General features: G+C 31.2%; 1 protein-coding gene across 1 annotated transcript; it reads right to left on the bottom strand.

Moving 5' to 3' along the window:
• Nucleotides 1-6,674: 6,674 nt before the first annotated feature.
• On the bottom strand, nucleotides 6,675-9,676 carry LOC139486298 (uveal autoantigen with coiled-coil domains and ankyrin repeats-like). The gene has a single exon (XM_071271114.1). The coding sequence runs from the start codon at nucleotides 8,950-8,952 to the stop codon at nucleotides 6,700-6,702; it is 2,253 nt and encodes a 750-aa protein (XP_071127215.1). The 5' UTR covers nucleotides 8,953-9,676; the 3' UTR covers nucleotides 6,675-6,699.
• Between the last annotated feature and the right edge of the window lie 5,791 nt (nucleotides 9,677-15,467).

Genomic DNA, 15,467 nt, shown 5'->3' with positions numbered 1-15,467 from the left:
TTTATATGTGGCAATACGGTATGGGCCAGGGATGGGGTAATTGAAAATGTAATGGTAATTAAGTGTAATGCATTACAATTTTCCATGTAATTGAATGTAATGTGTAATTGAGCATTTTTTTAATTACTTGTAATGGTAATTTAATTAATTACAATGAAAAAAGCATGTAATGCTCAATTACTTTTGAATTACATTTGAATTACATGTACTTTTATGGTGTTAATAATAAGGATCTATGTTTAATAATTTAAATTGTAAAATTATATTTATTTTTCAAATATTGATATCACATACTTTCTGTAATTTATTCTAAAGTTTTTATATTACTTATTTGACCAACAGAATTTTTTTCTGAATAGTCTTATGATTTGAAAAAATACAATTTTTTTTAAGAAAGATCTTTTTTAACTAAATAGATTGAAAAGTCATAAATCACCATGTTAAACAAAAACAAAAAAAATGTGAAAAAATCTTTATGAGAGTTCATTTAGAATTTAAATTTACTGCACACAATCATTTTGTCAAATTAGTATACACAAAAGGATTATAGAGATAAAAATTAACAGTTGTAAAAACAAACCCCAATTAATCAGATTAAAATGTCCAGGGGCAATGCCACTATTACATGTATTTTATCTAATTAGCAAAATATTGCTAAGATATAGACATTGTTTGTACTAAAAATTATTTTCTATGTTGTGACAAGCATACCTTTTAATAATTATTAAGTGATTTTTTTTATTTATTTATAATTTCTTTATTCATGCTATGTTTTATTTAAATAACTCCATTTCTGAGATTTCAAAATACCCCTTAATGTATTAGCAAGTTAATAGGAACAAACTTCCTCTTCTATCAACACATCTACTGATTATGGAAGTATAAAACCTCCATGTTCTAATCAAGCGATATATGCCACATAAGCTCCTATAGAAATACTTTTGAGAATGGCTGTCAAAGTGTACAGACCAGAGAGATGCAGACTAAATGACAAAACATTAAAATAACTCATGATTATCAAATGCAACGCTTAAACTATGTTTACATGACTATTTTACACATACATTATACATACATGTATAATATTGGTTAACACATATTATGATGAAATGTAATGTGTAATTTAATTAAATACATTAGTAAAGTAATTGTAATTTAATTAATTACATTTCAAAAACTGTGTAATGTGTAATTAGTGTAATTGACCATTTTTGCAATGTAATGTGTAATTTAAATAATTACATTCCAATGTAATTGACCCCAAGTCTGGTATGGGCTTTCTACATTGTTGAAGACCGTAAAGTAACATAGAACCTACCCAAGAGTGAAACTTGTTTTATCGTGAAAAATGTACAATGCACATGACAGATATTTAAATACTATTGATGTGTCAAATAGTAAGATAAAGTGCACCTATTGGTCTAACTAAGACCACAAAATTTTCGTTTTATTATTCATTTTTACATTAGTTAACATTGATCAATATCCGCGTTCATTTACCTTACGTCATTTGATCTCTAGTGTATAATAGTTATTTTATTGTCAATTATACCACATCCCCTGTTTTTAAGATTAATATTATTCCACCTTATTCTAAACTCTTTGTCAGTGTTACATGACCATTGTCACATTACCTCTTCAGTGATTCAAACAGTTACATTTTAAGTTTTATATTTTTCGTACTGTGGGTTCATTATTATTCGCTGAATACCAATATTCGTGGGTTTCGTTGGGTACAGGTTAACCACGAATTTAAATTTTTAACGAAAAAAAATTTCTGAAATATTGTATCAAGACTTTGCAGAATCACGAAATTGAAAATGCTAGGTTTCCGCAATCCACGAAAATAAAAGTATCCACAGTATTCTATAGTTTACAAAAATCTTTGTAAGGTATACATGTTTATCTGGAAAAAAAGACCACTTATTCACGAACCAAGAAGCATGATCATTTTCTTTATTATTATAAAAATGAGGACATTTGGTATTACTCTCTATCTATAGAGACAATTTGACAAAGATTTGAACAACTATAGATCATCGTACGGCCTTCAATAATTAGCAAAATCAATATCATATCGCATACTATAGGACGGATGCCAAATATGAAACAGGGTCTGCTTACCCTTCTAGAGAATTTGAGATCACCTTCGTTTCTAAGTGCGTTTTTTTTTTTTTTAAGTTGTGCTCTTTTTTTATGTCGTTTTGTCTATGGTCGTATTCAGTGTTTGCCATAACATTATCAGTGGGACGATTTTGAAGGTCACTTTTGTATATTTTTTTTTACTCTGTTTTATAAACGTCTACAGTATAAAAAAAGTGCTACAATAAAAAAAGAAAGCAAATGAACCACGTGATTTATGCTAAAAAAAGATACAATACAAACACACATGGCAGACAGTATTTAACGACAACCACATAATCTCGAAAGATTCAAAAACAAATGAATGCTATGACGGAGATAATATGTTTGAATAACTCAACCCTCCCATTAACTGGAAAAATAATCTATAATACTAAAATTACGAGGTCCGTTTTTCAACCGTCATCACGTAAAAACTTAAAATCTGGACTAAAAATAAGTTTCAATTTGTTAGCGGGCATGACGTAAAACAGCGAATCAAAGAATTCGACTTTATTTATAACTAATATAGGACAATGCTGTTGATTAAAAAATACTCCATTCAAGGACCTTTTGTTTTCCAAATAATTAATATTACCAATAATTGATAAGTTCCAGTTCGACGGGTTCAAACAGAAAGATTTGAAAGCAGAGAAAATTGTGTATCTTATAATCGGCATGACTTTATCAGATGACAGTACTAATACTAAGATAAGGCTTGCGCATAGTTATATACTTTAAATTCAGTCACGGACCCGCGATATCACGGGTGTGTTCTAGTATTATAGAACAATATAAGATAAAACATTAAAAACAGTTTGACAGGGTTGGCTCTTTATATCAATACAAAGCACCAAAAACTTACAAAAAACCTAAGCTATCATCGAAGACATCATGCTAATAAATTAAGGACACGACGTACCGATTAAAGTGTATTCATAATAAGTGAAAGATAGTTTAAAACCAATTTCAACTAGATGAAACCAATATAAATGCTTCATGTGATGTATATTAAGTTTTAAAATCCTATTACTATACTACAGATTAAGTGGATACTTATAGTATAAATGTTTCAAGGTTGTTTTTGTTTCATATGGGTCATGACAAAAGATAAACATTGTCTAGAACGCATTTCATATGTTAATCTAATGCTTTAAATTGACCTATTCGATATCTGTAGAAATTTGGTATACTGTCATTACAATGTAACAATCTGTAAAATGTAAATCATACTCTTATTATAAGACCCAAATATCAATTAGCTGACGATTTCAAGAAAATGATAACTCCTAATAGACATGAGATTGTTAAATGTACGGTGAGTTAAACAAATGAATGAAGGAAAAGCTGTTCTCGAGTTGTATACAATAGACATACTTTTATAATTTTCCAGTGAAAATGCATCAATTTGGCGTAAAAAAGAAATGGTGACATTCCCTTTCTCAGAATTCAAGGCAATTGAAACTCGAGAAGCAAGGAAGGAGTAACTTGAAAGTGTAAAGATAAGAACGAGCAGATCATATAAACGATTATCAGCACTAACAAAAACACGTGACTGTACCAATTAAGTGTATATGCTCGTTAGGCGTAAAATTTACATTAACTCTGGTTTAGGGAAGTGAGGCAATCGTGTGGGTAATGCGAAATGTATAAATGATATACAATCGTTAGTGAAAATGTACTCTTAGATTGATATATAGTTTATTGGAACAAAATGCAAACAACTACAATGTCAATCAATACCAAAATATTCTGATAACTATCTCTAAATTGCCATTGATTTTGAGTGTTCCTTATAATTTTTTTAATTTCATTTTGAATTTACTTGTTTGCATTCCATATATCAACAAATGTTATTCATTTCATAAATGCTGATAAGGTTGCAATCGTTTTTTTTTATTAAGATTATACTGATAAGTTGTAACGAAATGCTGATAAATGTCACAATATTTCCTATTCGACTATAAAAAATAACAAAAAAAGTACTTGATGTAACAATAGAATAAATACGTGAGTTTATACTATTGTTTGTCTGTTTGTCTTTTCCGATTTAGCCATGGAGTTATCAATTTATTTTCGTTTTTTTTAGTTTTATTTTACCTGTTATCTTTCGCCTCTCTTTTGTTTTTCTTTAAATAAAGTAACATTGCTTCAAATTAAAAATATACAAATCAAGTATTACACTCCATTATCACTTTATAATAGTGTGTATCTACTGATTGCTCTAATTTGTTTCAGCAAACACTTAGTACGCTATTTTATAAATTGTTGTGTAATTTTATAAATCATGCAAATGTTTTAAAAAAAGTAGATAACATTGATTTGAAGGTTTGCCACTTTTAACATTTCTCTACTAAATCTCAAAATCATCCACTAAATAACTGTGTGTCTCTAAATGTCTCAACAGATTTTTTTAATAAATGAGACCCCAAAACTTTGTAATCTGAGCCAAACTGTATTATCGTTTATACTTGCTATTTATAGTAAACAACGAAAAAAGAACATCAAAGCATTGCATTTGACATAATTTTCGAATTCATTTCATGGGAAAATAACTAATACGACAAACGCTCATTTCCGGAAGTGCAAATTAATAATCAGAGCCTATAACTTAAAAACACGACGGCTTATTCATATTGTATCAATTTTGACGTATAGAATGATAACATTAGTCTGCAATTATTTTAAAACGAAGTGCTTAAATTGTTGCGTTTTTGTGAGTTTTGATATAAAAAAAATATGGAAAATGCCAAGGAGGAGATAAGAATCATACATAAAAAATAACAGACACTACCTTGACCAAAGGAGAAAAGACAAAGAAAAACAAAGCAAAGAAACATTCCACAAAACACTTCATAAAAATGGTAGAAACAGAGTAACGTTTACTAAATCAAACAATTAGGGTATGATTGATGCTAAGGCAATATGCAAATCCCTGTTGTAAAGCCAAGGATGTCTTATTCAAATATGATCCAACTAGGTTGTGAAATATGAAATATAAGTTTTTATTTTACAGAAATAACAAATAACAACATATAAATTTATAATTTTTTTTCACAAATTTCAAACGTCTGTTGTTCTTGGCAGCGTATCCAGTTTCATTTTTGCATTGCGAAGCCAATATAATTCGTCTAGCCATAATATATTAAATTGAAGTGTTGTTGACTTGCAATTCAGGTTTTTGATTGGAAGCAAATTTACAGGAATCATCTCTTTAGTGGCTGTTTTCAGCCATATTTTACTTTTTCTTTTTTTTCGTTGATTTTTTTTTATGTATATTGTGGAAATGGGGAATCCAATCTGTAGTAGTCTGTCAAATCTATTCATAGAATTATATTTAGATGATTTTATAGCTTGACATTAGACTTATACCCTTAACTAATGTTGAATATCATATGTCATCATAAAACGAATGTTTCTCTCAAGTAATCATGGTTTATTATCGTAGTTTAAGATCTAGAAAAGAAAAGAAGAACAACAACAAACATAAGACATGACATATTATTTTTGTTCATCTAAATTCTTTTATTCTTCTTCTTCCAAATTCATGAATGAAACCCGTGTTTGAGTTGTCTGTTCCTTTTTTTATTGGTTTTTTTCCCCTTTAAATTAGGTTGTGTGCATTTTTTTTTATGAATACACAACTGCATCTTGACAGAGCTGTTATGAAAGGAAAAGAAAGGATATATTTCAACAATTCATGACACAAAATCGCTACGCACAAAAGAAAAGAAAAAGCAATAAAAAGGTACTTTTATTGTTGGTGGTCTTTCCATGCAGATACAGCCTAGATAAAAAAAAAAACTAAAAAAAAACCATCAGGTCTCACTGTTGGACATATTATCTGTCTGAAAGGACTAATGGATTGTTTTTGTTTGCTTAATCTAGCGGCAAAAGGAGGAATCATATTCAGAACAATAGAGAGCTCATTTAACCCAATATGTTTGTAGAAAGACGAATGTCGAATGTTGAGTGATGGATTTCGGTTAAAATTAACCATCACTTAAAATATACTGTATATTGGGTAAGGACAAAACGTTTTCCTCACATAACTAGCCGTTTACTTTTTTTTTAAATGGTTTAAATTGTGAAGGCAGTGACATTTACCAAACACGGTACATTAGGTTTTGTTCCATTTCAAGGGGGAATACAAATAAGACGATGGGTGTATGAGTGCCAATGGAACAACAATGCACGAAAAGATAATAATTAAAGGTTAATGTACGACCTTCAACACGGAGCCTTGGCTCCTACTGAATAGCATTCTATAACGAACCCCAAAATGACGTCCATACGAACATGATGAAATTAAACGTTGGAAAATGTCAACCCTTACACCATACGGAAAACAACGTTCATGTACTCAAGATCTATTCCTGACTTAGTACACGAACCAATCTCATTCTCTATATGTCTTTATCTACTTCTTAATTTAATTTCAATACTAGCGTGTATAAAAATTAGCGAGAATCTGAAATCTATAATATTTGTTTAACAGTGCAAACGGAAGCAGTATGTATATATTTTCTTTAAAAAAAAATTTGAAACTGATAAACATTTATAACAAATTTATTACAATTAATTTTGTGATCGTGTGGATTCAAGATTACAAGATATGTTTTGAAATGCACAGAAGAAATTTGTTAAAGACCAGTCTTGAAGACTTCCCATCATAAATGGTGGAATGAAATCATTTACCAAATGTACATGCGCATACAGTTTCTCAAAAACTTTAGTATCTACTTTTGTCAAAGCACATGTTGTACTTGCAAGCATATCGTCAGCACTTAATGCATTGTCATCACTTAATTCACAACCTTTTGACTTCAAAGAAGATGCGCATTCACTAACCATTCGATTGGCTTTCGTTATACTTTTTAACTTTCCCATAATGCTCTTTGATCGAGTCATGTGTTCAAGTTCATTACACACATATTTAAAAGCTTGTTGTCCACATGCTTTTGTGCATTTAAAATCTTTTTGATGTAAGTCAGGTGACAAGTAGGAGTCACAACCTACCGTAGGACTTCCGAAAAAATCGTTTAACTCCTCGTCACTTTCGCATAACTCACTAAGCGTTAGGGTACGCCCATTTCGTAATGCAACTATGGCAACGTTTTTCTCAAAGCATTTATTTGATGAGTTTCGCATACAGACGGATTCAATATGATGCTCGCGATCTTCTTCATCATCTAGAAGCCATTGTTCTTGCACACCGATATCTTTCAAAGCTGTCGAGGTTACAAAAGAAGCCATTTCTTTTGCTTCATTTTTATAGATGTTTTCAAAGAGATCGGATAATGGTTCAATCAAATGTTGATAAAGTTGTAGTTCGTAAAATACCCATACATTGTTGAGGTTGATTGTGGTGCAGTTGGCTTTCTTGTTGAAGGATTTCTGTTTAGATAACAATTGAACTAATGACTGACATTGGTCATAAATATGTTGCATTACTTCTTCTTTTATCATATTTGTAAACCCCTTTTCAGGTGACTCTGCGTTTAGTTCTGTACTCACATTTTCGTAAGGATTACCCGTTGCTTTTTGCTTTTCCATTTGTTGAGACGGAAGTGAAAAATCAATCATTTCCATAAAAAATGGGACATTTTCGCATCGTTTCCTGTCAATTAGTGCTTTTTGACTCAGAAAATTTCTTATTTTCTTCACTGTTGATGCACAGAAAGTAGTGTATGTTTGTGCAGATTCGGTTGATTTGTCACTTAAGATTTGTTGAATCCTTTCATTCAAAGTTAACCATTTCTTTGGTTTTGGGCTATTTCCAAGGATATCGGTTGACAAGCGCTCCCCACATTTAGGTACATCATAGCCTGTACTTTCACCGGAGGCCTTCAGATCATTACACGCTTGGATTATGGCTTCACGTACGGAAGTGATTTTCACTTTTCCTTCAAACATGCTTTGCATAGCTGACTTGTCGGCACGCAAATTTTCTTTCAGTGTTACATAAGTGTCATGTTTTTCGTTATGTAAAATCTTAACTTTTTTCCTCTTTTTTGTTCTTGTTGTTACGTTCTTGATAGATTCACGGATGCATTGTAGTTTAAGAATCGACGAATTTACTTCATCTCTTTTCTTCCTCCATTCTTTCAAATGTAACTTACTTTCGTTTGCGACACTATTGCGGGTCATGTCGACACAACTTTGGAATGTTATCAGACGATCTGTCAATATTCTGATTTCTCGGTTAACATCATCAAGAAGTTCCATTAAGAATTTGTCAGTGCAATGCTTAACATTACTATAACTTTCAAAATTTTCAGTTCGCAACAAATTTTCTCTATACTCCCGAAGGTTTTTTTCTGATTCCATTAATTGTTTATCTTTATCAATTGTTAAATTGTTCATATATGTGATTCTATGTTCCACGTCGTCTAGGGCATCCTTTAGACAAGTTAGGTCTTCGTCTTTGAGAAGGACGAGAGGTAGAACATGTAAATGTAATATGCGTAATATTTCCCTGGACACGTCGTCTACACTGCAATTCTTTTTATCACGTTTGTGAATAAGATCGATAACAGCATTAAACAGTTCGCATTCTTCTAAACGGTCATCTTCAAAGACCACTCTAGGGGAACCAGAACCACCAGGGGAACTAGAACCACCTAGTTGACTTTTCCGTTCCCAAAACACATTTCTCAAATCACAGTCTATCTGAATAGTTTTTATAATCAGGCTTTTAAACCAAATGGCTGGTTCGATTTGGAAGTCTGATTCGATGTTGTTCACCACTGGCATATAAAAATCCTTTAAAGCGATGCCGGAATATTGACACGTTTTACCGCGGTGTTGTAGTACAAGTTCCATCTTCATTGTAAACTGAATACAACTAAACACACAGGTTTACTTAATAAACCTTAAAGACGTAAGTGTAAGTTTCTCTCGGTTTTTCAATTGCTTATTTTTTTGTTTACAAAGATCATTATGTGATCTGTGTATGAGTAGTTACTTTCTGGAAATGCCTAATGTACGTTTCACTCGTGTATTTATTACATGTTCCTGGTATAAATAAACACAAACCACTTGTTCTATTTTAACAAGGAAGTTTTTATTGGTGTTACTATGAAAAACCACAAGTTACTATACTTTAATTTGTTTCCTCATATTGTCGTAGGCAGGAAAACGCTTTTAAAATCGTAATTGATTTTTATTCATGTGTGTTGTTTTAAAATGAACACTTAAGGATAGCTAGTAAAAACCTTCTAAACAGCATGGAGGTGTCATTCATAAAAAATATATCTTAAGACTAATTATCCATATATGGTACATTGACCTTGACTGATTTACAAAATCATTTGTTGCATAAGTCTTTGCTTTGAACAGAACCACTTAGTAAATAAATGAATGAAATCCATACCAAAATAGTTTTAGGGTGAATATGGTCAGCCACTTCAAAGAAAAAAATCAATTTTCAATTTCAAAATCATAGAATATAAATTTATAATTTATACTTATTTAAAAGTTTTTAGTATTAAAAAATAAATCACAATCATAAAAACGCTATGTTGTATTCTAATCCTTATTTCATGAACTCATGATCAATAACTATAACATTGGAAGGACGTATGCATACAATACATTTCTTTACGGTTCTATATTATATTTATATAACGGTCTTCCTATATTTAAATGAGATGGGGTATTACCCATTGAATTCCTTTCTGCACGGACGGTTTTGGCAGTCAGTATATAAGGAAGATTTGAGGTGTGTTTGACCAATGCGACGCTCGTTACAAATCATGGTAAATATTGATTCATTTATGTATGACGACTATTGTATATATGTATGTTGAACATGTTGAATTAAAAGGCGATCTTGTAGCGAACGCACAACCCTATACTGTGTTTGGTATTTTTTCTACGATATATAGTTAAGACAAAATTTATTTTCGGAGGAGTGAAACGAGGGAGTAAATAAGTATGCATAACATTTGTATGAGTTTTTGATGTCTTTCAAGCACAAATACATCAGATAGCATGGACGAGTACCTTACTACGTACATCGAAAGAAAAAAAGGTCGACAAAAAATCAAAAGTCCACAAAACACTAAACATGTGTCACTTAGCTTTAGGTTACAGTTCATTTATTATTCACTAATTACTCATATGTTACTTTTTGCATATGTATAACGATCGGAAGTAACCTAGTCATAAATTCACATCCAGACTGATAACCCATACCAGGGGTCTCTGGGGCAAATAACTCGAAACAGTGCCTCTCGTGCAAGTTACTTCCGGTATTTTTGTCGTTTACGTAGTCTACTTATTGCGTCAATACAGTATACATATTAACCAAGTTTTTTTTATGTCGTGCGTTCCTAATAAGAAAACGATGGTTTTACTCCAATGAAATAAATTTGTACAGTTGTTAGAAATGAAAACAATTCATGAAAAAAGACATTCGTCTGAAGCCCTTTTCAGAATTTACCTTCATCGGGAACGCTCAAAGTGAAATACTTATTACGTTTTAACAATTTTGACTTTTAGCTGAAAACGAAAACATCCTCAGATGACGTTGGAAACATGATCCCATACAATAAATGCATAGCGTTGTCTAGGCTGGCTACACATTTGTGAGCAAGCAACACAGGTGCACAAGAAGAAAAACAACAGGTTAAGGATATGTAATAGGCAAAGGTGCTGTATCAAATTTTCCTTCCTTCCCTTTGAATTTTTTTCTAATTGTCATATCTATGCTTCCCTTTCCCTTTCCTTTTTTATGACAAACTTTAGCATTTCATTTTCACATTTGATTTCTTTTAAAACTTTCATAGGACCCACCTCCTGTAATTATTTTAAATAACAACTCTAGTTATTAAAAAGGAACTTGATTTCTTTCCAAGTAAATACATGACGATAATGAATTATGCCCCCTTACTTGTAATTCTATAAAATAACACATCTGGTTTTAAAAACCAACTTGATTTCTTTCCAAATAACTGCATTAACATAGTGTATTAGATGTAAAAAAAATAATACAAAGTTAAAACTTAACCATGTTAAGAGAAAAGTAAATACAAGAACAATAGACACTGTAATAAAATATAAATGGCATATGAAAAGAAACGCACAAACGTTTAATCGAAATAGGAAGACATTCAATGAGGAAATGTTTGACAATTGTCAATATAAATAAAACAAAAGATAAGATAGTTATAGGATTGTCATAAATAAATATTTTTAACTTTAAATTCTTTAAATGTATAATTTATAAAGAAGGGACAAAAGAATAATGGTAAAATCTATACTATTAAACGAGAAGACCTCATTTTGGGTGTCGCTTCTCTTCTTTCCACAATAAATTAATCAACACGCCTCTGTGTCCTATAGGTACAGTGCATAGTCGCATTTGTCATCCATTCATATGATTATTCAGATTGAGTTATTTTGGGAGAAAAACGAGAAAAAGGGCATCCGGATATTGTCCCGTCATTGGAATTTTTTTTAAGTCAGATTATACTTCCGGTTTGCGTTTTTCCGTATACTTTGAACATACATATACTACGAATAAAGTGTATTTTCAGAATTCTATCTGCTGTCATTTTCAAGTTTACTATCCACGGTGGTCACAGAGTTTATTAAAAAGAGAGGGTCTGTATACTATATCAATGACCACCATGGATCGATTAGAAAACTTAGAATTGAAAGTAAATACACTTTATTTATATATAGATACAGATAAGCGCTAAAATTATTCATGTGCACTTTTGATACCTTTTCTGAAATTCTCCAGTCATTAAATCTTTTACAAAATTCATTGATTACAAAAAAATGAAGATGTGATATGATTGCCATGTTGACAACTCTCAACAAGAAACCAAAATGACACAGAAATTAACAACTATAGGTCATCCTACGGCCTTCAACAACGAGCAAAGACCATACCGCATACTCAGCTTTAAAAGGCACCGAAATGACAATGTAAACAATTGGCCTTATTTATGTACAAAAAATGAACGAAAAACAAATATGTAACACATAAACAAACGACAACCACTGAATTATAGGCTCCTTACTTAAATGTTCATAACATACTCAATGTATATAATTCATATTGAAATTGATAGAAAACCACAAATTGGGAATTTTGGAAATAAAGGAGTAGGGATTAAAAAAAACATTTTCCTGTCCCCAATAACCTATGATTTATGATACTTTTGCTGAAATTCTCCAGTCATTCAATATTTCACAAAATTCTTCAAACAACACTTTACATACTTTAAACTACGCTCTGAATGCCCGCGATTTCGCGGATGTGTTCTAGTAAACCTAATAAAAAAAATGTTGTCAGTAAGACAACGTTCAAACAGAGACCAAAATACATAGAAGTTGGCAACTATTATAGGTCACTGTGTGGTCTTTATCATTGCGCAAAATCAACACACGATAGCAAGCTACAAAGGACTTCTTATATTGGCTAGGATTTGCTCATTGTTGAAAGCCGTAAGTTTAGCTTTGGTAGTTGGGATCATTCCAAACATGAAGGTGTGATACTGTGTTTACAGTGCTAACTTCAAGAGCTTCTGATATAACCTATTTAGTAAGATCGTTATCAAAGTATGGGACGAAAAAGGTGAACGATCTTATGGACCAAAAAAGACTAAACGGTTCAGCTTTGACCGTTTAGTTTGGTTATAAAGCATTAAAACGATTTATATCCTAGGGCTAAAGTATTAAACCACAGAATTTTGGACAAATGTAGGATTGATACCCCAGGGAGTGTTAAAAGAGGATAACGAAAGATACCTGAGGGACAGTCCTAATCATAGATTGAAAATAAACTGACAATGCCATGGCTAAAAAAAAAGACAAACAGACAAAAAATAGTACAGAAGACACAACATAGAAAACTAGAGACTAACCAACATGAACCCCACTAAAAACTGGAGGTAGTCTCAGGTGCTCCGGAACTTTTTTACGCGTTTTATGACACTTATAATCAAACAACATTTTCTTGGAATAAATTCAAATTTGATTTACAAGCGGATATCTCATGTTTAAAAATTACCACTTTTGTGATAGCGTCATCTTCAAAAATATATTTATCAAGCTATTGATATTTTGTAAGTCGTTTCTTTCTATATGCTCCTACTCCTAGTCTAGTAAGGCTTTCATTAAGTCGACGTTGAACATAGCATCATTCTATAGAATAAAATTATCTTGCACGCCTGACCATTTGTTGATGATAATTATCAGTTTCGCTATTGCAAAAGATAACATAACATTTACTCAGTTTTACTGTATAGAACAGAAGGTTTAGGTATTTATCGAGTTCGTCATCAAAAGTTAAAATTAAAAAAAAATTAAGAAAAAAATATTACCAAGTCAGAAAAGTGACATTTGTGATCAACCGTTTGGTGTGTATGAGCTTTTGATTTGCCATTTGATAACGAGCTCTCAGTTTCGAATTTTTCTTCGGAGTTCGGTATTTTTGTTATTTTACTTTTTTCAACATTGGCAATTAAAGAATAAACAATAACTTATAACCAAATGGAAAAAAAAAGATAGACTGGGTTAGCAAATAAGAAGTAAAAACATCAAGTCAAGATTATAAAATTTGGTACAATGCAAAAGGAAAAGGGGTTGCATTGAACTGATTGATAGCTTTACAAATCTGCTAATCAGATCATCGCTTGTCAAAGTAACTTTACAATTAGACTGCACAACACTGTGAACAAAACAGAAACTTACCGGGACTAAAAGTAAGGAAGAACAAATCATTAAAATATATGATCTATTTGTGTTTTGTCGTAGATTATGTGCTAATTGTGTGCAATTCAGTTATTAAATTCTTTTCACAAATCAAAGGCAAATTTTCTCTTCGTTTATTGTTTTTTCTAATACAATTTCAAATCAAAATAAAATTCAAATTCAAAACTGATTAAACATTGTAAAGTGAACTTGTAATAAAGAAACATAAAGAAGTTTCACAAAGTGAATTAAAGATAATTATGGGATTCAAATTCTATGCAAACCCGCACGTAATGCTGCGGAAGTCAATCTACATGTACTGCAATTGTTGATAAATCTACAAGACAACACGCACATATACTAATGCCGTTATGTTGACTAGCTGTTGACTGTTGATTGGTGACCAGTTCTATGTCGAAGGAGGAAACAATTACATCATAATCAATTAAATTCGAAGTCGAGCATATCTTTCCATGAGATGGTTTAAAACGCACAACTTTAGTGTTGAAAGACTAGTTGTCACTGTAGATAAACAACATAGACCACTCAGCCACACAGACACTTGCATGCATCAGCTGTGAAGCACGAAGTACACATACCAGCTTTATTAAGAAAACATAACTTGAAATAGAAGCTATGTCTGTATTGTAAACCTGCCTGTGAAATTAATACAAGCAAAATGGGTACTTCTACTAGTTTTTAAAAATTTTCATTGTGTAAACTAAGGCATTTTTTCGAAATACAACGATTCAATGAAAATCCATGTTAAATCTATTATCAATCCTCCTAAATTTACGTGTAAGCCAAGATAAAAATACTTGCTTCCTGTCCAATGCAATCAGGAAAAATTGATATCTTTTTAAATTCTGATTAGTGTTAAAGACAATAGAAACCAAGTGGGAAACCAGATATATTATTTTTATTTGGAAAAGATTATTTATGACGTTTTTATATGATTATGCAAAAATAACCCGTTCCTTCTAGATCCAGATCTTCATATCATTTATAATTTCTTTTATGTCTACTCATTGTCTTGTAAATTCCATTTATTCTGAGTCCATCCATCGAAAAATTATCACTAGAGTAGGATACTGTGGAGACTGAATAAATCAGTAAACAATACAAAAATATATGTCAGGGAATTTTTCCTTCAGAAAATAAGCTTACTTGATAGAACTTTTTTATCAGTAATGTAATCAATCTGGTTGAAAGTTTGCTATTTCAACTCCGAATTTAAAACAAAAGCTTTTACAATTCAAACAATAATGTAAAAATAAATGCATTGCATTGTCTAGGTTAGAAACACATTTTGAGCTATCAGTATAGATGTAAAAACAGGGGGGGAAATCCCGTGTATACACATAACATACAAAGGTGTTGAATCCCATTTTTTCCTCCATCCTTTTTTCAGGTTTTTTCTTATTGTCCCTTTCCTCCGTTATAGAACAATTTTCAGTAAAGCGATTTTACTTTCAAATTTAATTTCTTTTTTAAACTTTCATACGACCCATTTATTCTATCAAATAACTATTTGAAAAAATCAACTTAAGATCTTTCCAAGTAAATGCATGACGATGGTGCATAATAAAAGATGGAGAAGTAAATATGAAAAAAATTAACAGACCTGGGGAACAATG

The sequence above is a fragment of the Mytilus edulis genome, chromosome 1, assembly GCF_963676685.1.
Source record: "Mytilus edulis chromosome 1, xbMytEdul2.2, whole genome shotgun sequence".
In the NCBI taxonomy this organism is placed as follows: Eukaryota; Metazoa; Mollusca; class Bivalvia; order Mytilida; family Mytilidae; genus Mytilus; species Mytilus edulis.
Note: the sequence above shows the minus strand (reverse complement) of the source record. Positions and strands in the feature narration are given on the sequence as shown.